This window comes from Punica granatum, chromosome 7 (genome assembly GCF_007655135.1).
Source record: "Punica granatum isolate Tunisia-2019 chromosome 7, ASM765513v2, whole genome shotgun sequence".
NCBI lineage: Eukaryota > Viridiplantae > Streptophyta > Magnoliopsida > Myrtales > Lythraceae > Punica > Punica granatum.
In genome coordinates, this window is record NC_045133.1 from 23,583,712 (window position 1) to 23,607,676 (window position 23,965).

Here is a 23,965-nt window from a genome sequence, read left to right on the forward strand (position 1 = left end):
CCAAGATAACGAATAATATCAAGCAATTGGTACAGTCTATAGATTGAGAGCCGAAAGCAAACTTCACTGGAACAAACGAAACTCGGAAAAACTTGCTCTGAACTCAATTAGGTGCAACTTCTATATCTAATTTTTATCGGTGCGATTTCTCGTAACCCTTCCCACGGGTCTCTTATGAACCCAAAAGCTGCAAGTGCAAGTTGGAGCAAACTTCGGGGAGCAAGTTAGTGGAAATGTAAAAACTGGGGGGTGCAAAAAGAAAAATTTCCTCTAGGGTTTAAGTGCGGGGCCATAGATTCCCACCGCAAGCAGAGGAGATTCGGCAACTCAAGGAAGGAGACGACCGAGCTAGGGTTTCTCAGGACATAGGAAGATGGGGCACTCGAATGTGTGGAACTCGCACCCAAAGAACTACGGTCCCGGTTCTCGCGCCTGGTATGCATTACAGATCCTCCTTTCCTGAGATTTTTCGAATTGAATTTATTGAGCTCGATCTTCCATTGCCGTCTTCGGGATCAGAAATCATAGCTCTTCGATATCAATTTCATAGCTGCGATTGTCAATTTCAAGAATTCGTTGAGGATCTTAAAAAGGCCATCGACAAGTAGAGATTTTGTATGTAATTTGATGATATTCACTGGGCAATTGACTTTCATAATTCTCATATTAAGCTGGAAAAAGGAGGCATAGGCTTTTTATTAGACTCTTACTCAGATGCTGAAATTAGGGAGGTCGTAGGAGAAAGAAAAGATATTCCAATTCTCTTTGAATTTGCATAAAGGGATGAGTCTAATTTGTGGAATATTCTGTTGATTTGTGCACAGCCGAGTTTGCGGGAACCCTCACGGTTTGATCCGGAAGTACGGCCTCATGTGCTGCAGGCAGTGCTTTCGCAGCAATGCCAAGGAAATTGGCTTCATCAAGGTCCTTTTTTTAAACCCCTTCTTGGGCACTCTTTGGTTTATTTCTTTGAGCTGGCTTTGCTTCTACAAAGTTGCATCTTTGAATCCCTGCGTATGCATAGCTTGAATGGTCTTGCCTAGAAGCACAAAATCCCTTCGATTAGATTTGTTCATAATGAGCTTGTTTGTGCTCGAGGTTGTCAGACTTTTGATTTGGCTGGGGAAGGATGGTAGCACATAGTTCCTGTTTAGCTTTGTTCATAATGAGCTCGTTTGTGGCTCAAGGTTGTCGCCCTTTTGATTTGGCTGAAGCGTGATTGGGTCTGAAGCGTGATTGGGTGATAGTAGCACATTGTTCCTGTTTAGATTTGTTCATAATGAGCTTGTTTGTGGCTCAAAGTTGTCGATTTTTTAATTTGGCTGAGCATGACTGGATGATGGGATAGAGGGAATAGAAGCTCATAGAACAACCCACTCTGGTGCTTGACCAACTAAAAATAGGAGGTTGTGCGGAGAAGGGATAGGGCAGTGGTATTTGCATACTCTGTGTTTCTTGAGCGCGTATATTTATTGCTTGTTCTCCTATCTGTGTTTATCTTGTCATGGAAGTGCAAATTTGACCAATGTTATCCCTGCTGCCTTGCAGTATCGTTAAGGAAAGGATGCATTGACATGATGAAGGCTTCGCCGTAAGATTGGTTGAAGAAGCAGGAGTTTATATTATTTTCCTTATCCTAGTTAGTTAATCTAAGACTTACTAGTCTATTGCAATCTTAGATTGCTATGAATCATGAAATGTTTTGAGAAATTTTGAGGTGAGGCAATTTATCCGCTTGAGGCGAGCAATTGTTATTGGTCGGAGTTTCTTTTGACCATGGAGCACAGTCACCTACTTGGTTAATGACAATTGGTTGGAGCATCTTTATGTACATCCTTCTGGGACCCTTTCTCCTCGTATCTATTTAATGCTTCATGCTAGATGACCGAGCCACTTTGTGATGTTGTGTTGTCATCTTCTATTTGGTTATTTTGGTCGAAAGTTATACTTCCAAGTGTTATTTGCCCTATGGTGGCATTTGGTTCGCTGTGAAGTGGAGATTCTATATCGTAAAATCCGAACTTTGCATCGTATTTTACATCGTTATTAACAATTGTAATCACCTTTTCAAGTTGAAACTCTATAACCGTGATTAGTAAAGATTTTGTATTTGAAATACAAGAAATTCTCAAATTAAAATGAGATTATAGGTGTTGGACTCACATTAAATCATATATTATTACGTCATCCACAATCCAATAATTCAATATATTTCAATCTAGGATTTAATAAATGAATTAATAGTCAATTTTTTCTTATAATTTCACATTTCTTGTAAATCTAATAATACTTGAACCAAATGCTTCCTATAATCGAAAGCAAATAATTGGAATCTTTCCGAGCATAAATGTATAAATGTGCAATATTTGATCGGGAAGAAAGATGCCAATGTTTAATAGAGTGCAGTATGTTACGAAGTTCTACACCAATAAAAGACGATGGGCAAATAAGCATGAAAAAATAACAATTAGAGGAGTGGAGGGGCAGATAATCGAACACGAGACCAAAAAAACAAGAAAATAGAATGGAGGTGCGGGGAATCGAACCCCGTGCCTCTCGCATGCGAAGCGAGCGCTCTACCATATGAGCTACACCCCCGAATTGTGGACCATCGTTGAAAGCCCTTATTACCAAAGTAACCTCAGTAAATGACAAGGATCTGACAGTCTCTCCATTAAATTCTTCCCAATTTTTCCTCTTATTGTCTTCATGGAATTCATTTTCACCGAACAGTTTCACACAAATGTAAACAAACACAAGCATCTCTTCACTCCTTTTCATGTGGGATAGCAGCTTTGAGATATTCAATATTGCAATTGATAAGATTGAGAATATGTACCCTTGTGCACTCATTAACAATCCAAGTATTCGCTCCATGCATGAAGAATAATATACTCAATAAGAGTCTATCTTAGCGAGCAAATCTGTACAAAAAGTTTTGCTTCTCGGTAAACGTGGTTAGCTTGCAATCGCCAGAATCGGTTGATCAAAAGATTAATTATGCTCCGTTTGTTTTCAAAGTCGTGATTTAAGATTTTAACTTTAACTTTAACTCAAAACACTACACAACAAAACACACATTTCAAAAGTCAAATTGGTGGGTCCCATATATTATTAAAATACAATCCCATTACAATTAATTATCTCTACCTTCCATTCATTTTATATTTCAAAAGTCAAACTGGTGGACCCCATATATTTTTGTCTTCTTCTACAATCACAATCACAATCACAAATTCGTGACTTTAACTCCGAAAACAAACGCATTGTAATAATCCCTGATGAGGTCGGGACTACGAGAACGGCGGAGAAGTGGGATTTGGTGGTGGAGAACGGCGGCGAGGTTTCACCAGAGTGAAGAACCAGGGAGAGAGAATAGTTTAGAGAGCGAATGTAGAGAGAGGGTTCATTGGGAAATCTCAAGTTAGTTAGCTCTTAGTCCAGATCATGTATTTATAGACTTGTTCGTACCGACCCCAGGTTAGCTTTAATTTGCTACCAGCCTTTATGGCTTAGTTCGAGCATTCGTTCGTTGATTCATTCTAGGGCAATTGGCCGAGCACTTGCGATAAGAAACTTTACCCGAGCTTCCGGACAGTCTACGCCATTCATGAGGTCTCCACCTACTGTCCTACTAAGTTACCAACTGCTGATTTGTTCGTTTAAGCTTAAACCGTCCCGGTCTCGTGAGGGCCGGGTGGGGTGGAAGGGACGAATGCATGTTGTTAATGCTTCGAGGGGGCACACCGGGATATGATCAGTCGGTTTTTGACGGATGCTTTCACAAGTCTTCCCATTTGTTTGGCCCATAAGAACAATATCTTCTACAAATATAAGGCGAACAGAGAAGCTTTAACACAGGTAACCCCTAGAATCAGTCTTGCTATTGTAGGCACTAAATGGGGTAGAGGATCCCCTTGGCAAATGCCTTGACCTGGGAAAGATAGGCAAGTTAATTCCGTTACGAGGGAGGGACCGAAATATTCATAGGAGAAACGCAACAATAGGGGATAAACTTGATCATATCTTTCATAAAATTAAAGAATTAAAGGACCGATCTGACGAAGGACCATTCCAGACGATCATAAGCTTTCTCCAAGTCAATTTTTATTGGCAATGATTCCCGAGTTGCGCGTTAGAATCGCTTAAACACTTTCTCCAAATAAGTTTTTTCTTTTTTTGAATGTGCGTAAAAGTTCTTTTTTTTTTTTTCACCATTCGAGCAGAGTTGTCTCTTCCTTTGCTTTCCCTCCTTAATGCACATAGCACGGCATGGGGGGCAGAGCAGAGGGTATGGGACGTGCCCATCGGCTCGAATTCCACCCAGCACGTCCCCCTTCCGCTTCTCTGCATTCAATTCAATCTCTCTGTTTTCTCCACCTCCATCATTCCTTCTTTGTTCTGGTGCCTCCCTAATTTTTTCGGTGAAACTATGTTCAGCCCGTTGGTGGAGATTAATTCCCGATCAGAGCCGAACTCAATGCTGTCGATCACTTCCACTGAAATACAAATCTAAATCCGTCTATGTGATCTATCAACTGCACCACGGCTCGTGTTTTTAATGCGCCCAGCTAATTAATTACTCTCTCTCTCTTTCCAATTCAATGGAAGACAACAAAAAGCACATGACTCCGTTTCCAAAACCCAGACCCCAACCAGCATGTGTTGGGGTTAGGGATGTACTTAACCAAACAATAACGCAGCAATTAATCTTCCTCCCCTACTGGTGTAATCGAGATAGGAACTAATCAAATCAACCAACAAGCAGTAAAGTAAAACAACACCAAGAATTTTACGTGGAAAACCCCAATGTGGGGAAAAACCACGGGACCAACTCCGAATCAACGATCCACTATGAAGGTTATACAATGTCTTTCATCAAGGGTAAACCCTTGGATCACCAAACTCAAGAAAAACACTCTCTTGGATCACCCAAATACTAAATTCGTCACCCACACCGGGTGGTTCACAAAATCAGCTGAAACAGCACCTACAGAGCTCGAATAGAAATTCTGACCGTTCAGAAGTTAGCCCCACGTGTTGTGAAGCTGCTGTCAAAATTTCGTCCCAATCGGAGTTCGTTTGATATCCCGATCGAGGTTTGATCTCCAGCTGCGCGCTGCCCCTGTTGAGCAGAATTCGGCTCTGCTCTTCCTTTGTTCTTTGTGCTGTTTTGCTGCTTGCAGCTCCTCTGCCGCTGCTGTCTACCCTCTGCTGCTACTGCAGTCTGCTGCTGCTTTTATACCTCAGCTGATTTGCTGAAGAATAAACCCTAACAAAAATGGGTTCTTGGGCCTATTAAAGCCCGATAAAAGCCCAATACAATTTGAGCCCAACTTCCTCCAAATTGGAGGGTTACCCAACAAACTCCCCCTCCCGACTATTTGGAGGCTTCAAGCATACCGGCTATACTTCGGCAAACATGAAGTTTCTCCCTAGCGAGAGGTTTTGTCATCATATCAGCTCCATTCTCATCAGTGTGCACTTTGTCTAGCTTCACCAGCTTGGACTCCAACACATCTCTAATCCAATGAAACTTGATATCGATATGCTTCGACCTCGAATGGAAAGTGGGATTCTTGCAAAGATGAATGGCGCTTTGACTATCACAGTGTAGAACATACCTTTCTTGCTTCAAGCTCAACTCCTGCAAAAACTTTTGCAACCACAACATCTCCTTGCAACCTTCGGTCACCGCAATGTATTCGGCTTCCGTTGTAGACAAAGCGATGCACTTTTGAAGTCTTGATTGCCATGAGATAGCTCCCCCTGCAAAAGTCATCAAGTATCCCGAAGTGGATTTCCGGGAATCGATATCTCCTGCCATATCTGCATCCGTGTAGCCCACTAACTCCGGCTTACCAGTGCCAAAGTGTAAACACACCTTGGATGTTCCTCTGAGATACCTCAGGATCCATTTAACCGCATTCCAATGCTCTTTCCCCGGATTGGAGAGAAAACGACTTACCACACCAACAGAATGAGCAATATCTGGCCTTGTACAGACCATGGCATACATTAAACTTCCTACAGCTGATGAGTAAGGAACTTTCTTCATCTCTTCTTTCTCCTTCTCACTTGTAGGACATTGCTTCGAGCTAAGTTTGAAATGAGAAGCAAGTGGTGAAGAAACTGGTTTAGCATTACCCATGTTGAACCGATCCAAAATCTTCTCGATGTACTTCTCTTGAGAAAGCCAAAGTTTTCCACTTGATCTGTCACGAGAAATATGCATCCCAAGGATCTGCTTTGCCGGTCCCAAATCCTTCATGGCAAAGGACTTGCTGAGCTTTTTCTTCAACTCTGCAATCTTGCTCATATCATGACCGACAAGCAACATATCATCCACATATAACAGTAAAATGATAAAATCACCATCCGAGAATTGTTTCACGAACACACAATGATCTGAAGTTGTCCGTGTGTAGCCATGGCTCAACATGAAAGAGTCAAACTTTTTGTACCACTGCCGAGGTGCTTGCTTAAGCCCATACAAGCTCTTTCTCAGCCTGCACACCAAATGCTCCTTACCTTTAACTCGGAATCCTTCAGGCTGCTTCATATATATTTCTTCCTCCAAGTCACCATGCAGGAAAGCTGTTTTTACATCGAGCTGCTCGATCTCCAAGTTCAGACTAGCTGCCAGTGCGAGAACAACTCGGATCGATGACATCTTGACAACGGGCGAGAAGATCTCCTCGAAGTCAACTCCTTTCTTCTGGTTGAAACCTTTCACTACCAGTCGAGCTTTGTATCGAGGTCGCGAGTTCTCTGTCTTCAACCTGTAGACCCATTTGTTCTTCAATGCTCTCTTACCTTGCGGTAGCTTCACTAGGTCATACGTGTGATTTTCAGACAAGGAGTTCATCTCCTCATTCATCGCCTTCAACCAGTGCTCCTTGTACTCATGTGCCACAGCTTCATCATAGCACTCAGGTTCTCCCCCGTCAGTCAGTAGCACATATTCATGAGGCGGATATCTTGTAGATGATCGTCTTATTCTATCAGATTGTCTAGGTAGATCTGCAGGCTCTAACTGTAACTGCGAGCCTGTATCATCCGTAGTCACATTATCATCTACCTGAGGAATCTCACCCCCAGTCGTGGTTTCTTCATATTCACCAGGTACCTCTTCCATTGGATGCTCTACATCAACCGGTACAGGAATAGAGATCTCGTGAGGATTGCCTACACTGGCCTTCTCTAACTTTTGCAAATCCTCGATTGTCTGGTCCTCAAAGAAGACAACATCCCTGCTCCTGATGATCTTCTTGCTATCAGGGTCCCAAAGCCTGTACCCGAACTCTTCATGTGCATAACCCAAGAAGATGCACTGTTTTGCCTTGGCATCAAGTTTTGATCTTTCATCTCGAGGAATGTGAACAGATGCCCTGCACCCGAATACTCTGAGATGCTTGTATGATACTTTCTTGCCGGTCCACACCTGCTGGGGTACATCTCCATCAAGTGCAACTGACGGTGTAAGATTAATAAGATCAACCGCTGACCTCATTGCCTCGCCCCAGAAAGGCTTAGACAGTTTCGCTTGAGAAAGCATACAACGAACTCTCTCAACAATTGTGCGGTTCATCCTCTCTGCAAGCCCGTTCTGTTGTGGTGTCTTCGGTACCGTCTTCTCAAGTTTGATACCGTGAGTCCTGCAATAGTTCTCGAAAGGACCTCTATACTCACCACCATTATCAGCTCTGACACATTTCAGCTTCATGCCTGTTTCTCTTTCCACTGCTACATGGAAGTTCTTGAAAATCTCAGTCACCTGATCTTTAGTTCTCATAGGGTAAGCCCAAACTTTCCTGGTGTGATCATCTATAAATGTCACAAAATAGAGAGCACCACCAAGAGATCTATCCGACATAAAACAAACATCTGTATGCACAAGATCAAGTATATGATGGCATCTAGAGGGACGACTTCTAACAAAAGAAACTCTCCTCTGCTTACCAGCTAAACAGTGATCACAGGTGCTCAAGTGCATACCTTTAATGGGCAAAGACTGCTTTCTAGCAAGAATTTGAATACCTTTCTCACTGATATGCCCAAGTCTCCTATGCCATAGCTCGATAGGATAATCCTCAACAACATTAACCTGACCGGAGTTGTGTCTGGCACGCAGCCTGTAGAGAGTGTCGGTCTTCTGACCCCGTGCCACAATCAACGAACCCTTGGAGAGCTTCCATCTCCCATTGCTGAATTCATTACTGTAGCCTTCATCATCAAGTTGACCCGTCGAGATTAGGTTAAGGCGAATTTCTGGAACATGCCTCACCTTCTTCAAAAACAACTTGCAGCCAAGCTCGGTCTCTAGACAAACATCACCAATACCGACAATCTTGCATGATTGTCCATTCCCCATTCTCACATAACCATAGTCCCCGGTAGTGTAAGATGAAAAGAAATCCCTATGAGGAGTGACATGAAACGAGGCACCTGTATCTGCAACCCAGGTAGAGTCCTGACATGTGAAATTCACATAAGCTTCATCACAAATGATGTAGGTCTCTCCATCACATGCCACTGCTGTAGTGCCTTCTTCCTTCTTGCTCTCACCGTTGCCATTCTGATTTTTCTTCAGAGCTCTACACTCCCTTTTGTAGTGTCCCTCTTTTCCACAGTGATAGCAAGTGACTACTTTCCTCGTCTTCGACTTTGATCTGCCCCTCGATTTGCCACGTGAGTTACTATGCTTGGAAGAGAAATTTCTGCTTTGACTTCTCCCCCGTTGTTCAGTAACCAAAGCTTCAGACTGAATGGAAATTCCCGTGCCTTTCCTTCTAGTCTCCTCATTAAATAAACTGTCTGTCACCGTAGCCAACGATAGCTTCCCGTTTGGCGCAGAATTGCTTAATGCAACCACAAGTGTGTCCCAATTATCCGGTAGAGTCCCTAAAAGTAGACAAGCCTGCAACTCATCGGGTAATATTATCTCCAGGTTCGTCAACTGGTTAATAATATCCTGGAAATTACTCATGTGCGCAGCCATATCACCTCCATCCTGAAAACGAAGATGAACCAGCTTCTTCACGAGGAATGCTTTATTTTGCGGTGTCTTCCTCGCATAGAGATTTGTCAATTTATCCCACAAAGCTTTTGCATTTGTCTCCTGAGCAACATGATGATAAATACTATTGTCTATCCACTGCCGAATCAAACCAATAGTCTTCCGATTTGTGCGTTCCCAAGCCTTGTCATCCTTATCTTTGGGTTTCGCGGAATCCCCTTCAATAGGATCGTACAAATCCCTGCAAAATAGAAGATCCTCCATCCGAGACTTCCATATAGAGTAGTTGGTTGCATTCAACTTGAACATGGATCCTGTAGACTCCTCCATCTCGAAAACACCGAAAAAACTCAAACTTCTCTAACCCGAAGCTCTGATACCATTTGTTGGGGTTAGGGATGTACTTAACCAAACAATAACGCAGCAATTAATCTTCCTCCCCTACTGGTGTAATCGAGATAGGAACTAATCAAATCAACCAACAAGCAGTAAAGTAAAACAACACCAAGAATTTTACGTGGAAAACCCCAATGTGGGGAAAAACCACGGGACCAACTCCGAATCAACGATCCACTATGAAGGTTATACAATGTCTTTCATCAAGGGTAAACCCTTGGATCACCAAACTCAAGAAAAACACTCTCTTGGATCACCCAAATACTAAATTCGTCACCCACACCGGGTGGTTCACAAAATCAGCTGAAACAGCACCTACAGAGCTCGAATAGAAATTCTGACCGTTCAGAAGTTAGCCCCACGTGTTGTGAAGCTGCTGTCAAAATTTCGTCCCAATCGGAGTTCGTTTGATATCCCGATCGAGGTTTGATCTCCAGCTGCGCGCTGCCCCTGTTGAGCAGAATTCGGCTCTGCTCTTCCTTTGTTCTTTGTGCTGTTTTGCTGCTTGCAGCTCCTCTGCCGCTGCTGTCTACCCTCTGCTGCTACTGCAGTCTGCTGCTGCTTTTATACCTCAGCTGATTTGCTGAAGAATAAACCCTAACAAAAATGGGTTCTTGGGCCTATTAAACCCCGATAAAAGCCCAATACAATTTGAGCCTAACTTCCTCCAAATTGGAGGGTTACCCAACAGCATGTCAGTTCTTCTTCACCACTCCCCAAAGAAGCTGTATTTATAGCTTCTTCGATCGGCTCTTAAATCTCCACGACACCCTTCCTTTTTTCCACCCCATCAATTTCTCTGTCGAGTCGAGTAAGACACTCTGCTTTCGGTACGTACGGTGTTCTCTTTTTCTCGGTCTTTGTCTCTCTCTCTCTCTCTCTCTCTCGAATCTTTGTCGGTTGACTAACCAAACTCTATCCGTCTAAAACCGCCCATTCTCGGGGCTTTCAGGCGATCAGTCTCAGAATTCCAGGCCGCCGGAATCATGAAGGTCTCAGGGCTCCCCACGGCGTTGCTCTCTGGGGTTGCCGCCGCTGCTTTGATGCTCCTCCTCCTCCTCCCAGTCACCGGTAAAATGGTTACGCCCTTCAGCTCTGTTCACCTTCACCGTTGAACGATCTTGTTGTCTTTGTCTGCAGTAGACATATATATGCATGTTTTCCGACCACTGAACATTTTCCTGTGTTTTGAAACTTCCCAGACGAATCTGAGGTCTCTGCACGTAATGCTAATGGTGGGGCTGTGGCCATTGGACCTCTTGGCAGGAAGCTCAAGGTGCATGCAGTACACCTAAGTGACTATTCTCTATTTCTCCCTTTTTTATTATTATTTTTTCTGATGAGGTGTTTTCAGCCAATTTTATTTGCTGAAATTAATTCAGCTTGGTGGTTTTTATTTTTTTTTATGACGAAATATTTATAGTGAGTTTCAAATTTTATACTGTGTTTGGGTTAGACTGAAGTATTTCTAGTGAGTTTTGAACTGTTGCACTAGATTGCAATGTGTTTAGCAAACCAAACACATGAAATTAATGATACAAGTTTATTTGATGGTGTTAAAGGAAGATGGCTATGGCCGAGGAACTGACGAGGGAACCGATGACAGCAACGTGGGCATGCGGGATTACAGTCCCATCGACCCAGTCCCGAGTTCGAAGACATCGATAAGGGCGGGCCCATCGACCATGGGACTCCCGTCATACCTTACTTACCGGATCCTGCACCTCCTAGTCCTCCCGTGCAAGGCAGGTAAAATTCGGCTGAAGATGTTGTTCAGTAGCTTATTATTAGTAAGTATCGAGTTTGTAGATACGTCAAATCCGGGTGTTGCTGTATGCATCCTCTCGTTTGTTGAGTAGCTTAATAACATTATGTAGTCTGTCAGTGGCTTGGCTTGTGGTTTGATTCAACCTCGCAGTTTGTTCATCGTCTCCTTCCTCTTTCGATGTCTAAACTCCAAAGCCAAGGCTTCCGCCTCTATTCGGTTTTCTTCCACCAATGATTCCATCTAGGTGTAAATGAGAAGAGACGGTTCACAAATGATTCAAGCTTGGCTCGATGAAAATTCGAAAATGACTCTAGCTGAGGTCACCATTGATTTTGCTTAAAGTCTAAATGAGCTCAAATTCATCCAAGCCTAGACGAGCTCGAACCACCAAAAGTGATGGCCTAGTGGTTTGAAACTTATTTTCATGTGGTTTGATAATCTCAAGGTCTTGGGTTTGAATCTTCTTTATGCATTTGTGTCAAAACATGTGCTCAAAGTATGCTCTTCACTTGGACTTGAGGACATCGGCTTTTGTGAATTATACTAGGCCTTTGATGGTGCTATACTAATGAGTCCAGTGCTTACGTTAGTTATTCAGTTTGTCTGATATGCTCGCGGTTGAACACGAAAGCACGAATATTACGTAGCAAGAGCAACAAATTTGCTATCATTGTTGCCCACCATTTAATCTAAAAAAAAAGAGCCTAATATTATGAGCTTGAGCTCGAGCTTTTATGGTATAGTTTGTTGTATGATTTATCTTGAGCTCTTATGATATAGTTGTGTGATTTATTATAGGTTTATGGTGATTGATTTTGTTTAGAGCCAAAATGAGCCGATACGAACTCGAGCTCGAGCATAGTTGAGCAAGGGTTCTTTAGCTGCTATGATATCAAGCTCGAGCTCGAGCTCGAGCATAGTTGAGCAAGGGTTCTTTAGCTGCTATGATATCAAGCTCGAGCTCGAGCCTTCTATTAGTGTAACGAGCCGAAATCAATCTCGAATACTCAAGCACGACGAACTCGGTCCCGAGCTCGAGCTCATGAGCTAGGGCATCTTAAATTCAGGCTCGGCTCAACTCACTTACATCCCTAATTTCCATCTTTATAAAAGCACAATAATGTATCAAAATATTATAGAAAGACTGAATATGCAAAGGCATATTTGCTACAACAAAACAAGACAACATGCGAATGCTCTCAGGCCCATAACCGGGCTTTCAACATGAAAATTGAAATGGACTTTGGCCCAGTCTCAGCTTGTAATAATCAGCAACACCTATGGACTATCTTGACATTTCCCTTTTTGGATGAGACCTCCATGAGATCATGAGGCATTGCCGTCTTATTGATTGAAACTGATCTCCAGCCATCCACCAGCTTATCTGATTCTCGTTTTAAGGTTCGGCACAATTAATTCACCCTTCACACTGAATTTCCTCAACAGGTCCTTGGTCAGTAATTCCTTCTTAACTCACTTTCCAGTCGACCCAAGGTTATTAAGTAGTCTAATGGCATGGTAATGCACAAACTAACCTAGCTTTGTCAGACAACGGTCATGACCTACTTGGTATTCAGGGATGGACCGAGGATGGTAAAATTTAGATGATATAAGAAAATTTATATGTTATTCTTCTGTTTTTTTTAATGAAATTATTGATATTTGCCTCGTGACATGTGTAATTTACTAGCTTATTCACTTTCAAGGAACTTGCTCGCTCGGTCTCAATTCTGGACCAGTCCCTGTTGTATGGACACCAATTATATATGAAAGCATCAAATTAGAGTTCGTATGTTATGATATTACATGCCAAGTGATTTCGATTTTTTTTTCTTTTTAATAAGATTTTTTAAAGTGAATTCATCCCTCTTTTCTATCCACAGTGCTTTTCCTCTGGAGTCATGAACCAGAAAGAAAGGATCACACATAAGTTTTCAGCAAACCAATGGGCCATATGTCACATGAGAGTGCGCACACATATGTACCCTGCACAAAGCATATAGAATCTCTCTTTCATTTGGAGCTACCCTACTATATATATATATATATATATACATGGCTTGAATACACTAATTAATCAAATCTGCTTAAGAATTGATTAATTAGTTACTTTATATTAATAGTCGTAATACAGAGGGACCACCTCTTATAATCACGGCTAGCTCCATAATTTAATTTATTTAAACAAGAGTGGACTCCATTCCTACAATCATTAGCTTCCTATATTTCGTACAGCGTCATTAATTATCACCTTAGGATTAACAAAAAGTTTTATTAGAAAAGGCTAATTTTTTTTGGGTGAATTAGAAGAGCCTGATTAACTAAACCCATAAGATCAGCAGCGTCTTAGACATGGGAAGTAGCCAAATTATATAGAGATCCTTTCCGTGTATCTATTAATCCATGTGGCCATTCTTGGTTTTTGTATTACATTGCAAGATGAGACTATCCAGCAAAAATAAAAAAAATAAAAAAAAGAAATTGCAAGTTGAGACTGATCTTGTGTTATAAGTGACTTCGAGATCTCTACTGTATTTAAGGAAACGCCCACTATTATATATATATATATATATATATTCCTCAAAAACCATTTCCATTATCTTCTCTACTATGTTCTCTTAATTGGAAAATTAAACAGGTACATTCTGAAAGAATTCACAAAATTCCAAAAGAAAAAACACAAAGATATGAAAAGCAATCTAGCACGCGCGAAACACTTGCGGAGGGCTAGGATCTTTTTGTTCCTTTTCCTACATTGTTTAATTGATAGCATTAAACTACTTACTAATCCCATCAGGTTATTCTTATTCCACATTATGGTTCCTATATCACTGCTAGGACATAGGTTATAAATAATACACAGATTTCCTTTTTCATTATGACACACTTTCTTTTTCTTCCTTCATGACACTTTCGGTGTCTATTGTTTGTCAAGCTTAGTTATCCTTAAAGGATGGATATCATGGATCATACATACATATATATATTGGGGAAGATATATTTTTAGTCCGATAAGTTAAGTATGCAGTCAATATTGATCTTACGAGATTTAAAACTATAGAATCGGTCCCATACGTTTGCTCTATAAGACAATTTTGGTCATATAAATTTAAAAAGATATTTTTGGCCCTATAAGTTGGCTTTCAAGTAATATGTGGTGGTCCAATAAGTTTTGAATAAGAAAGATAGTTTTGGTTTTATAAGTCACGAAATGGACTAAAATTGTCTTACGAATCAAATATATAGACTAATTCAGCACTTTTCAAACTTAAAGGATCAAAATTGACTGAATGTTAAATTTATAGGACCAAAAATATCCTCTCTCTTTTTTCGTATATAAGTGTGTATATATGTAAAAGAAGGTCTCAATATATACATTTTTTAAGGAAAGCAATCTACTTTTCTTCTGCAATTAGAGTAAAAAGAGGGTTCCCACTCCACAGAAAGCTTCATGCAGAGCTCAAGCTAATGGCAAGCTTAGCTTAGAAAAATGTTACTGATCAATCGGCAGCTTATTACAAATTCGATACTTCTAATAGGCAATATATTGTAACCGATACTTAAAAAGAAGATGGTAAACGTTGTCATTTAATAATGGAATTCTTTTAAAATAGCTGGCTGTGGTCATTACAAAATTTGAAATAATATCAGCATTCATCCAAAACTAAAATAAAATAATGTAATTATGTGTAATACATGCTCTCATTTATTAATCAAAAGATTGTAAGGTGGGATTACCTGTACCATTTTATTATTGATCGGATTTTATTTAATTGTATTATGTCTATAGGTCTCCTTTATAATAAAAAATGAAAAGTAAAGTTACCTTTTCTCCTGTTAATCTCTTGATAGTCAAGCGGCATTCAGATTAGCTTGCCGGCACCTCGAATAATTCAGTGCTAGATTAAATAAAATATCTCGCACTCTTAGGCTAGGGTTAACATCAAATAACAGTAGATTATCTCTGATCTCCTTTCAACCAAAAAGTTGGAGCCTCAAAGGGACATCGAGAAACGATTAATTGGACTCGATATATATATCATGTTCCAGTCATTTTCTACGACCCAATGAATGAAAGATGAAAGTGCTAGTTTCAGAATGACACCGATAGGATTCACAAAAACGCCTCAAGGACCCCCACCCCACACACAGTCCCCCTATCGACTCTCACCTAACTAATCACAACGAACATAATAATTAATGAGAATGGTGATCATTTCCCTCCTGAAATATATCAGACCAAGATGCATGCCCAGTGCAAGTTAGTTGAGCTAAAGCGAGAGAGAACAGAACTGAACATGGAAAAGTAGAAAAATCATTAGTCGATGCATATGCACGAAGAAGAATCGGACTTTATCGTGATAGTCCTCTGTCGGGACGACCATGCTATCAATTTATTATGGGGCCACAACATTGAATAAAAGGAGTTGCAATCTGGGTATCTGTAATCACACATGGTCCTGCAAATAAAAGAAACTAAGGGACCCCATAAGAGCAGAGAAAGAGAGGACAAGAGAAGACGGCAAAGTGGGAAAAATTTTAGAGGGATGAGAATTATTGAGCATCCTTCAAAGTGATCCCCTTTTAGATTTGTTTAGCAATCATGACTGTTAAAAATGTTAAGTCAATTAATGTCGATTTGCTATCTAATGCTTATAAAGGGCCTTTGCTGGTAATCATTCTACATTGACAGGAAAAGGAATTGCACTGTAGGAGATCGAATCCAATTAGAAGCATTTCGTGGCTCGGACTAGATGACACCCGAAGAGGATTATTTCTAGCTAATAGGCTGCGGGCACCTTATAGTCTCACCATTAAAAGGAAAAAAAAAAAGGTTCATTAACATATGAACTTGAACAACCAGAAGAGATAGTTCCAGCATATTGAGTTCGAAACTAGATGCTATTAAGTGTCTTGACGAGATTAAGACGAGAAGAAAGGAACAGTTTGAATAAAAAAAAGTGTAAATAGATCAATTCTTCTTCAGTTTATATGTAATTATGATTTTGAGAAAATCAAAGAGTATATCAAAAGGCTGATATAGAAAAAGGTTGATGTAAAGAGTCTAAGATATTATAATTCATGACCCAACTGGACTTAGAAAAGAAGGATCTCAATGAATTGATCATCATAAACCAACTGTAATGTCGCTTGCAACACTTCACCGGTCCATTTCTCTAGCTATTCCATGATCTTTTGACTCCAAATGGGACTAATCATGTTCGACAATGGTCGAAATTAATCACATGAGACCTCGCCTTAAACATCCGGTTCCCAATCTCACCATATATAATACATCTGTTCCATCTTTGAAATAAAGATATGCCGATGATTAGAAAGTTGGTTTAGCTAGCTAGCATTCTATTAGAGACTGATTGCCTTAACCGATTCCAACTGTTCTGAAAAAGTTGAGTGCTATAGAAGGAAGGCACCTAATAAAAAGAAGTGGTCCTTCAGTGCACTGTAGCTTTGCTAAGCATCCATGTGGTGTTGTCCAAAAGAACATTTGATTCCATACAATCATCGATAAGGTTCTTAGAATCTCGATTCAGCTTCTGGGATCATAAGATCTTACAATCCATGGCAAGCTTTCGATCCTAATCTTAATTTAAGGATCTAAATTGTAGGATCTTAGTGAGATTTCGATCCGGTTCCTAGGATCTCGGGATCTGTGCAATCTTAACGATCTAACACTATAAGTAATTTTTAAAAAATTAGCTCAAGTCCATGCATGTTAAGCTCATATGTCAAGCTGTGAGTGCCATAGTTGATGACTTGTAGCTCTCTAAAGAAGATGAATTTGATTCTAAGAATGATGATGATATTGGTATTAATGACGATGATTTTCACTATGACTTCGATGATGTGTGATCTGGTTTTCTTTCTTTGTTATTGCTTGTTACTTCTGTTCGATAATGCCATTTTGCTTTTTGGTAACTTGTGAACGATGCGTTATGTTTTTCTAATGACTTATTGTTGGTGATTGGGCTTTTCAGAACTTCACATCTTATGAACATGAATTTTTTTATGATAGATAAAAGTCGAGTGATGGTAAATAGGAGTTGTAATAGACATAAAAACATACATTTAATTATATATATTTTTAATTATAGGTAGAATTTTACGATTTTCGATCCGATCCTTTGATCCTCGATCCAACGACTCTCTTCATCCTAGGTAGGATTGCGATCCTGACAACCTTGATCATCGAAGGCTTTCCGCTTAAGCTTATCCATGGCTTTTTCCAATTGGTGTCTCAGTCTTAAAACTCCTCGATCATTGTCATCATATCCACCAAATACCTGGTCCCCGAGAGTAAGCTGGAATCAGTATTCTCTGTATATGACATCCTTTTATGTATATAACTTGAGTTTGTACCTCGATCTTAACTATCTTGAGGTAAGAGCCAACAAAGTTATTCATATCGAACTTAATTTGACCCTTTTTCTGTATTTATAATAAGTAATTATGCAATCACGTAAGCGCCGAGACTTGTTTATGCTAATTAATAGACTTTCCAACTTGACAAAACACAATGGATTCCTTTGAGAAAACCAAAGTAAAAGAATATCTTTTGGTCATTGAAGCAAAGACAATGCCTTAAGAGATCAGGTAAAGCTATGAGGATGAGATAAAGTAAAAGGAAGAGAGGGGCAAAGAAGAAACTGAATGAGGAAGGTCGGGCATACTTGAATGCTTCACCACATTTGCCTTGCATTATTGGAATCATCAACATTATTTGGTTTGGCTTTAAAAGGAGTTTTTGGGACCAGTGCTCAATCTTCAAGCTAGCCATCCCATCTCCTCTCGTATATAGAGATAAAATTGCCAAAATATAAGAATAAAAAGAAAAATGTTGAATTCATCCCATCTCTTTATCTGGCTTACCCAGTTCGAAAAAGATTAGCCGGTGCTGATTGAGTTTTGTGATATTAGAATGTACACGCAAAAAACAAAAGAAAAAAAATGTAAAAACGAGTCACGTAGGATAATACTTCTTATTGGATCATCGCCTCCACAATAACATATACATTGGACTGATCTATCTCATCAATTTTTGAGAGTTCACTTAGACTATGAGAATGATTTTTATATCTTAAAAATGTTGTAAAATACTTATCATAGTTTATTGGGTGGCAAAGCTATTAGTTGACTTGAGAAAGATCATAGTCCCTTTCGCCATAAACCATTAGTATATACAGATTTTTATGTAGCTTTGTGATCGATCAAAGAGTTTTTTTTTTTTAAATCTTGAACATGACTATTCTCCATTGATAAGACCCGGATCCGAGATCTTGTATCGACATATATTGGTTGCAATAGAAATTATTTGAATCCTTTAAAAACTACCTCATGCATTTACATATCATAATCACTTCCATTTGATGTGGGTTTTAACATAAAAGGTTCGCCCACTTGCTTGTTTAAGAAACTTGAATGGTCTTCTTTACTATGCTACGGTAAAAAAGAACTAATGAAATTCTTTTGTTATATGACATTATGATTCACTATTCATGTGATTATAAGTCCATTTACTCGTCTATAGCAATTTTATTGGTAATTTTTCATGTCATATGACGAGTTAGGACCATGGAAGAATTTTCATGGCTTACGGGTGATCGGAACAGCTTCGGTAGTAGACTGGAGAAGCTTGTTTGCCATATTAGGTACGTTGGGTTAACCTCATAAATTTCCCTGGTAAGGACAAAAACTTGCAATTCCCGAAAGTTTGTCCGATCCGGCGCCGACTAGGCGGCCGTTAACCCATAGCGCACAGACTCCCTGTCGTTTTCCGATGACGTCTCCGCTGTCTTCTACGGCACCAACCGGAAAACATTCTTTATGCCTACGTGCACTTTCCACGTGTGACGCTTCCCACCACCCAATTTCCCAAACTACCCTCGACCTCAGACGTGGCTTCAGTAGCAGGCGAGTACAGACCCATTGCCCCTTCGACTACTCGCAGACGGCGCACACACACACACACTCTCTTCCCTTCTATTTATCTATTCATCGAGTCAAAAACCAAGACAGTTATGGTACGCTCTCAAGTCTCTCGTAAACCCGCTTTGCACTACTCTATCCCCTCTCTCCCTCCCCGTCCGCCGGCGGCAAGTAACGGTAACCTCCGGTGGCCTCGTCTGAGCACTGCAGAGGTGTCAGAGTGGCTGCGTTGTGGACGGAAACTCTCGTTAGTTCCGGTTTCGTTTGAATTTCGTCCTCCGCACTGAATTTATTGGGCTGACAGGGCCGAGATTTGGCAGCAGCGGTAGAAGGCTTTGGAGCATGAGCCGTGGCTCCGAGCTCGCGTCATGGTGACGGCCGTGTCGACAGCTCTGAGCCCTAAGGCAGCTCACCAGGGAGGTTCCCGCACTGCCGTTTCACGGTCGCTTCTGTTGCCCTCCGACTCCGACAATGCCGCCGCTCCTCGCCGTCCCAAGGGCCGAGAGGTCAGCTCTCGTTACATGTCTGCTCTCTCTTCGAATTCCTTCTCGCCTTCCACGGTAAAACGGTCCGCGTCGCCCCTGATTTCAAGAACAGCTGCTTCTCCAGCTGTTTCGACGCCGTCACCCCCAGCTCCTCCGGCGGCAATGAAGCGCTCACAGTCCGTGCAGAGGAGGCCGGTGGCGACTCCTCGGCAGAATCTGCTCGATCTAAGAGCTGGCAGCGGCCTGAACGGCCGGGAGACTGCTGCGCAGAAGGTGTTGTTCACTTCTACGAGAAGCTTGACGGTGGCGTTCCAGGGACAGTCGTTCTCGCTTCAGGTCAGCAAAACGAAGCCATCACCTGCTGCGACGGGCGTGAGGAGAGGGACCCCTGAGAGGAGAAAGCAGGCGGCGAACTATGCCAGCAGCGGGGCGGAATGTGCTGATCGGATCGGCAAATTCGCCGGATCTGTGAATGTGGTTAGAGCCTTGAATGATACGATGATGAAGGTCAGCTTAACTTCAAACAGTCCGGATTTAGCTAAGGCTGTGGAGGTCTGCTCCAACAGAAACCCGCTGAGATCTGATCTTCAGAGTGAAGCTTTCATGGATTCCGATGGTGAGAGCGTGACCGGTTCTTCAGATAATACTCCGAAACTTAGTAAGAAGAATGGTTTTGAGAATCCGTTGTCTTCTCCAAAAGGAGCTTTAAACAGTAGGAGATATCAGTCTCCAGCTCATAGGCCGGTTTGGCCTCCGTCCCCGAGTAAGTTGGCAACTCCCGCAGCATCAACGCCGGCAAGGAGTGCGAGCAGCATGCCTTCTATACTGTGCTTTGCTGCTGATTTGAGAAGCGGGAGGATCGGAGAGAACAGAGTAGCCGACGCCCACGAGTTGCGGCTCTTGTACAACAGGCTCCTGCAATGGCGGTTCGTTAATGCTAGGGCCGATTCGTCCCTCCGTGCCCAGGAATTGGATGCACTGGTAAATTTTTCTACTTTCTAAAGCAAAACTATCCATTGTCATACTAGTTGTCCTAGTTCGACCAATTTCAGACATTCTTATTCTGGTCGTTTCTGTTTGTCGATTAGTCAACGGTTGACAAATGCGATTTGCAATGCTAGTCCTTGTCATTTTCCATCAGTGTTCCTAGTTGGATTGTTGCTTGTAGTTAGCCTAGTTCATCACTTATCTGATGCATGTCGTCATGTCTTCTTTCGGTAGCTACGCGATCATATTCGTTAAAGGTATTTAGTTCGACTGTTTTAATATACTAATGCTGTCTCCAGAAATTCTTCGAATGGAGTATTCACTGTTGAATGTGGTAATTTCAACCTCTATGTGGAGTTCTGCTCAAACAGAATTATAATAAATTTACTCCATTATACTAATGGATTTGCATACTCACTGCTATTCCTTTCATCATGCTTTTCATCATTCATTATTTTCTTGCATAAGCTCTTCATATTAGAAGGCATATGCTAAGGTTGTATTTCGTGTTGTGCCAGAGGAGCCTCTTCAGTGCAAGGTTCATTACCTCGAAATTGCGCAACTCAGTCAAAGGTAAAAGGATAGAGCTGCAATGGCAACGGCATAATCTGAAGCTGGCCTCTATTCTCCATTGGCAAGTAAGTTGCACGAGTGCAAGATAATTTTGTTGCCCAGCAACCTACTATGTAGTTACATGTTATCCCTATTCCAGAGAATTTGGTTTTCCGATATTCAAATTCTCTCGCTCAAAGCATTCTATAAGTGGCTTCATCTGTTTTTGAATCATTTGCCTCTGATAGTACAGATACTACTTGACTATGTTCCAAAAATTATGCTTATCCCATTCTTCCTCATCTTTGTCTGAGTGCAGATGGTGAGCTTGGAAGCTTGGGAATCTATGGACAAAGATTATTCTGATTCTTTATTTGGGGCTATTGAAGCTCTCAAAGCTAGCACTCTTCGTCTACCAGTTGTTGCCGGGGCGAGGGTATGACTACTCCAGTTCTCAGTAGATGCCTATGAGCATCTTGTTCTATCCTTTCCCTTTTGGTGGAGCAAGTGACCAACCGTTCTTTACTGCTTATTTCAGGCTGAAATCCAAAAGGTGAAGGACGCTGTTTGTTCAGCTGCTGATGTGATGCAGGCAGTTCTGTCCTCTACCTATTTATTGTCAACAAAGGTGATACTGCTATTATAAGCCAAATAGTTCATATGAAATTTCGACTTCTATTTGGAACTGTTAAAAATTTGATGGCAGCTGAAAACACACATGTTTATTTTGTTGTGCTTCCTCAAATTTTTGCTTTTTTTTTTTTGATGGACCTCCCTTAGAAAGTTCATAAAACGGATAAAGCAGAGAAAATCTGACAAGCCTAATCATAGATGATTGCTTTCAGGCACATGCCTCAGAAATTGTTTTGGTATTTCTATCATCGAAATGCATTGCTATGGTAATTAGTATTTCTTCTTTGCTTGATGCATTCGATACAACATATACGTGAGCAAAGAAATAGTTACTCTATTTCCTTCCTCGTAACTTTTGCAAGCTCCATAATGCAATATATATATACTTGTATCTTGTTGCTATTATACAGATAAGAACTGACAGTAAATCTGATAGTGTTTCTGATTCTACTCTGGTTGCACTGGAAGATTTTCTTTTCCCCCAGTGGCATCTATATGCACAACACATTTAGCTGTCTCCTTTTAGGAATTAACAAACCTTCCCACTAGCTTAGTTTTTCCTTTTAAGACATTCAGGCACAAAATTTGCGGAATTAGCATAGATCATCTAACTGTATTCCTTGTCGCAATGAAGCTTCTGCTAAACTATCTTCCACTTCTTTAGCAGATTGAGGTAATTTGGTCCGGACTTTTCATTCCTCCAGCTTGGCTACTTAAGAGATGTCTTATGTCTGTTTCAGCTTCCTTTCAGAAGCTTGAGCATCAGTGTAGGATACGCACATATTTAAGAAAGAAGAAGGGTCCATTGACTTTATATCAAACTCTGTCCAGTAACATATAGTAGCGGCTTAACGTACTCAAATCAAGGATAAAACTACTTCATGTTTTCGGAGAAGCTAGCTAATCCTCTCACCCAAGCCATTTGGAGTGGACTCATTTTATCTGTTTCTGCCATCCGTAGGTTGAGGAAGTCAACTCTTTGGTGCTTGAGCTCCTGCATGCTGCAGCAAAAGAGAGTGCTCTGCTGAAACAATCGAGAGATCTCTTATCAACCGTTGCCACAATGCAGGTAAGTGTGCTTTCTCTTCCTTTATGCTCTTCCATCAAGTTTTTGTCATCATGGAACTATCGGTTGCTCCGTCATCGTAAATCTAACTGAATGATTGTCAATGGCATAGGTCATGGAATGTAGCCTCAGGACTCACATGGTACAGCTAATGCCTCGGGCACTTTCAAACTTCACTGACACAAGCCTAGGAATAGCGTCTGACTAGCTAGCTCGATGGAAAACACTGATGATCTTATACAAAGTTATTTTCCTGCCGATTCTTTCAATTTGTTGCTGTATGAAGTAGTCAATGGTTTGGTTGTGGCTTGCAAGTTAGGGGTTTGTTTCTAGGATTTGACATCGTAGAAGGAAGTTAGAGTGCATTGTTTGTTGTGTACAGATTGAAGGGAGAAAACATCGTCTCGACTTCGAATTGGGTGACCTAGTTAGGAGAATCCACCATTTGTATAACAGAAGCAATAAGAAAGTTTATGTAATCATGTAAATATGCATGCGTGCTAGTGACTCTGATTTGAAGAACAAATCTCTCGGACCTCGCTTGCTCTCTTTATGCTTCAACTTATGTATCTTCACTTGTTTTTCGATCACCACCAACTGCTCTAAAAGTTCGAGCACGTTTAACTGCAAAATCGAATGGTAGATATCTCTGAATTGCTTTGATACATATGGATTCTTGATAGTTTGCCTCTATTGTTTAGGCCCGTTCTTTGAGATTTCAGGCATTGTTGGTCCAGGTTCTATAGCAAACTCGGGCTTTTGAGCCCGCTGCATGCAAATCCCCACAGATGCTCTATGTTTGACTCGCCTCAAAAAATGGAATTAATCGAGTTGTAATGAGTTAAATACTCTCGGATACAGTTAAAATTGCAATATAATGTCATTATCAACCTAAGGGGAAATCTTGAAAAATTCTCAATTTCGAGTATGAAGAGAAAATTTGGTTCCCGCAACTTCTGTGCTGTTCAGTTGAACGTGACATTCTCACTTTATGATGAAAGTGTTACTTTCCGAGTAACCTATCAATACGAAACAAACAAGAAAGAGCAACTTATGTGCTATGAGATTTAAATCATATATATTATACATATAATAATATAACACGACATGGCATG

General features: G+C 41.0%; 3 protein-coding genes and 1 non-coding gene across 5 annotated transcripts; 3 read left to right on the forward strand and 1 right to left on the reverse strand.

Moving 5' to 3' along the window:
- Positions 1-206: 206 nt before the first annotated feature.
- On the forward strand, positions 207-1,880 carry LOC116212961 (40S ribosomal protein S29). The gene is made up of 3 exons (XM_031547730.1): positions 207-435; positions 825-924; positions 1,549-1,880. The coding sequence occupies exons 1-3, from the start codon at positions 374-376 to the stop codon at positions 1,555-1,557; spliced, it is 171 nt and encodes a 56-aa protein (XP_031403590.1). The 5' UTR covers positions 207-373; the 3' UTR covers positions 1,558-1,880.
- A 645-nt stretch (positions 1,881-2,525) lies between these two features.
- TRNAA-CGC lies at positions 2,526-2,598 on the reverse strand. The gene has a single exon. It is a non-coding gene; the product is annotated as a tRNA-Ala (tRNA).
- Positions 2,599-10,138: 7,540 nt separating this feature from the next.
- LOC116213318 lies at positions 10,139-11,488 on the forward strand. The gene is made up of 4 exons (XM_031548206.1): positions 10,139-10,245; positions 10,368-10,486; positions 10,618-10,691; positions 10,978-11,488. Exons 2-4 carry the CDS (start codon positions 10,402-10,404, stop codon positions 11,272-11,274), a joined length of 456 nt encoding a protein of 151 aa, XP_031404066.1. The 5' UTR covers positions 10,139-10,245; positions 10,368-10,401; the 3' UTR covers positions 11,275-11,488.
- Positions 11,489-19,202: 7,714 nt separating this feature from the next.
- On the forward strand, positions 19,203-23,411 carry LOC116212636 (protein SNOWY COTYLEDON 3-like). Of its 2 annotated transcripts, XM_031547267.1 has the most exons (7): positions 19,494-19,633; positions 19,725-20,593; positions 21,118-21,237; positions 21,471-21,587; positions 21,690-21,779; positions 22,746-22,853; positions 22,963-23,411. In XM_031547267.1, the coding sequence occupies exons 2-7, from the start codon at positions 19,775-19,777 to the stop codon at positions 23,056-23,058; spliced, it is 1,350 nt and encodes a 449-aa protein (XP_031403127.1). In that variant the 5' UTR covers positions 19,494-19,633; positions 19,725-19,774; the 3' UTR covers positions 23,059-23,411. The 2 variants fall into 2 exon arrangements, with proteins under 2 accessions (XP_031403126.1, XP_031403127.1); XM_031547266.1 differs by having other exon boundaries at positions 19,203-20,593.
- The last annotated feature ends 554 nt before the right edge of the window (positions 23,412-23,965 follow it).

What these genes read in the sequence shown, in the direction of transcription:
- LOC116212961 (XM_031547730.1), top strand. Translation starts at nt 374, where the DNA reads ATGGGGCACTCGAATGTGTGGAACTCGCACCCAAAGAACTACGGTCCC. An exon ending in GGTCCCGGTTCTCGCGCCTG is followed by an intron (nt 436 to 824) that starts GTATGCATTACA and finishes ATTTGTGCACAG; the next exon opens with CCGAGTTTGCGGGAACCCTC.
- LOC116213318 (XM_031548206.1), top strand. Translation starts at nt 10,402, where the DNA reads ATGAAGGTCTCAGGGCTCCCCACGGCGTTGCTCTCTGGGGTTGCCGCC. An exon ending in CCTCCTCCTCCCAGTCACCG is followed by an intron (nt 10,487 to 10,617) that starts GTAAAATGGTTA and finishes GAAACTTCCCAG; the next exon opens with ACGAATCTGAGGTCTCTGCA. An exon ending in CTCTTGGCAGGAAGCTCAAG is followed by an intron (nt 10,692 to 10,977) that starts GTGCATGCAGTA and finishes ATGGTGTTAAAG; the next exon opens with GAAGATGGCTATGGCCGAGG.
- LOC116212636 (XM_031547266.1), top strand. Translation starts at nt 19,496, where the DNA reads ATGGTGACGGCCGTGTCGACAGCTCTGAGCCCTAAGGCAGCTCACCAG. An exon ending in CCCAGGAATTGGATGCACTG is followed by an intron (nt 20,594 to 21,117) that starts GTAAATTTTTCT and finishes GTGTTGTGCCAG; the next exon opens with AGGAGCCTCTTCAGTGCAAG. An exon ending in CCTCTATTCTCCATTGGCAA is followed by an intron (nt 21,238 to 21,470) that starts GTAAGTTGCACG and finishes GTCTGAGTGCAG; the next exon opens with ATGGTGAGCTTGGAAGCTTG.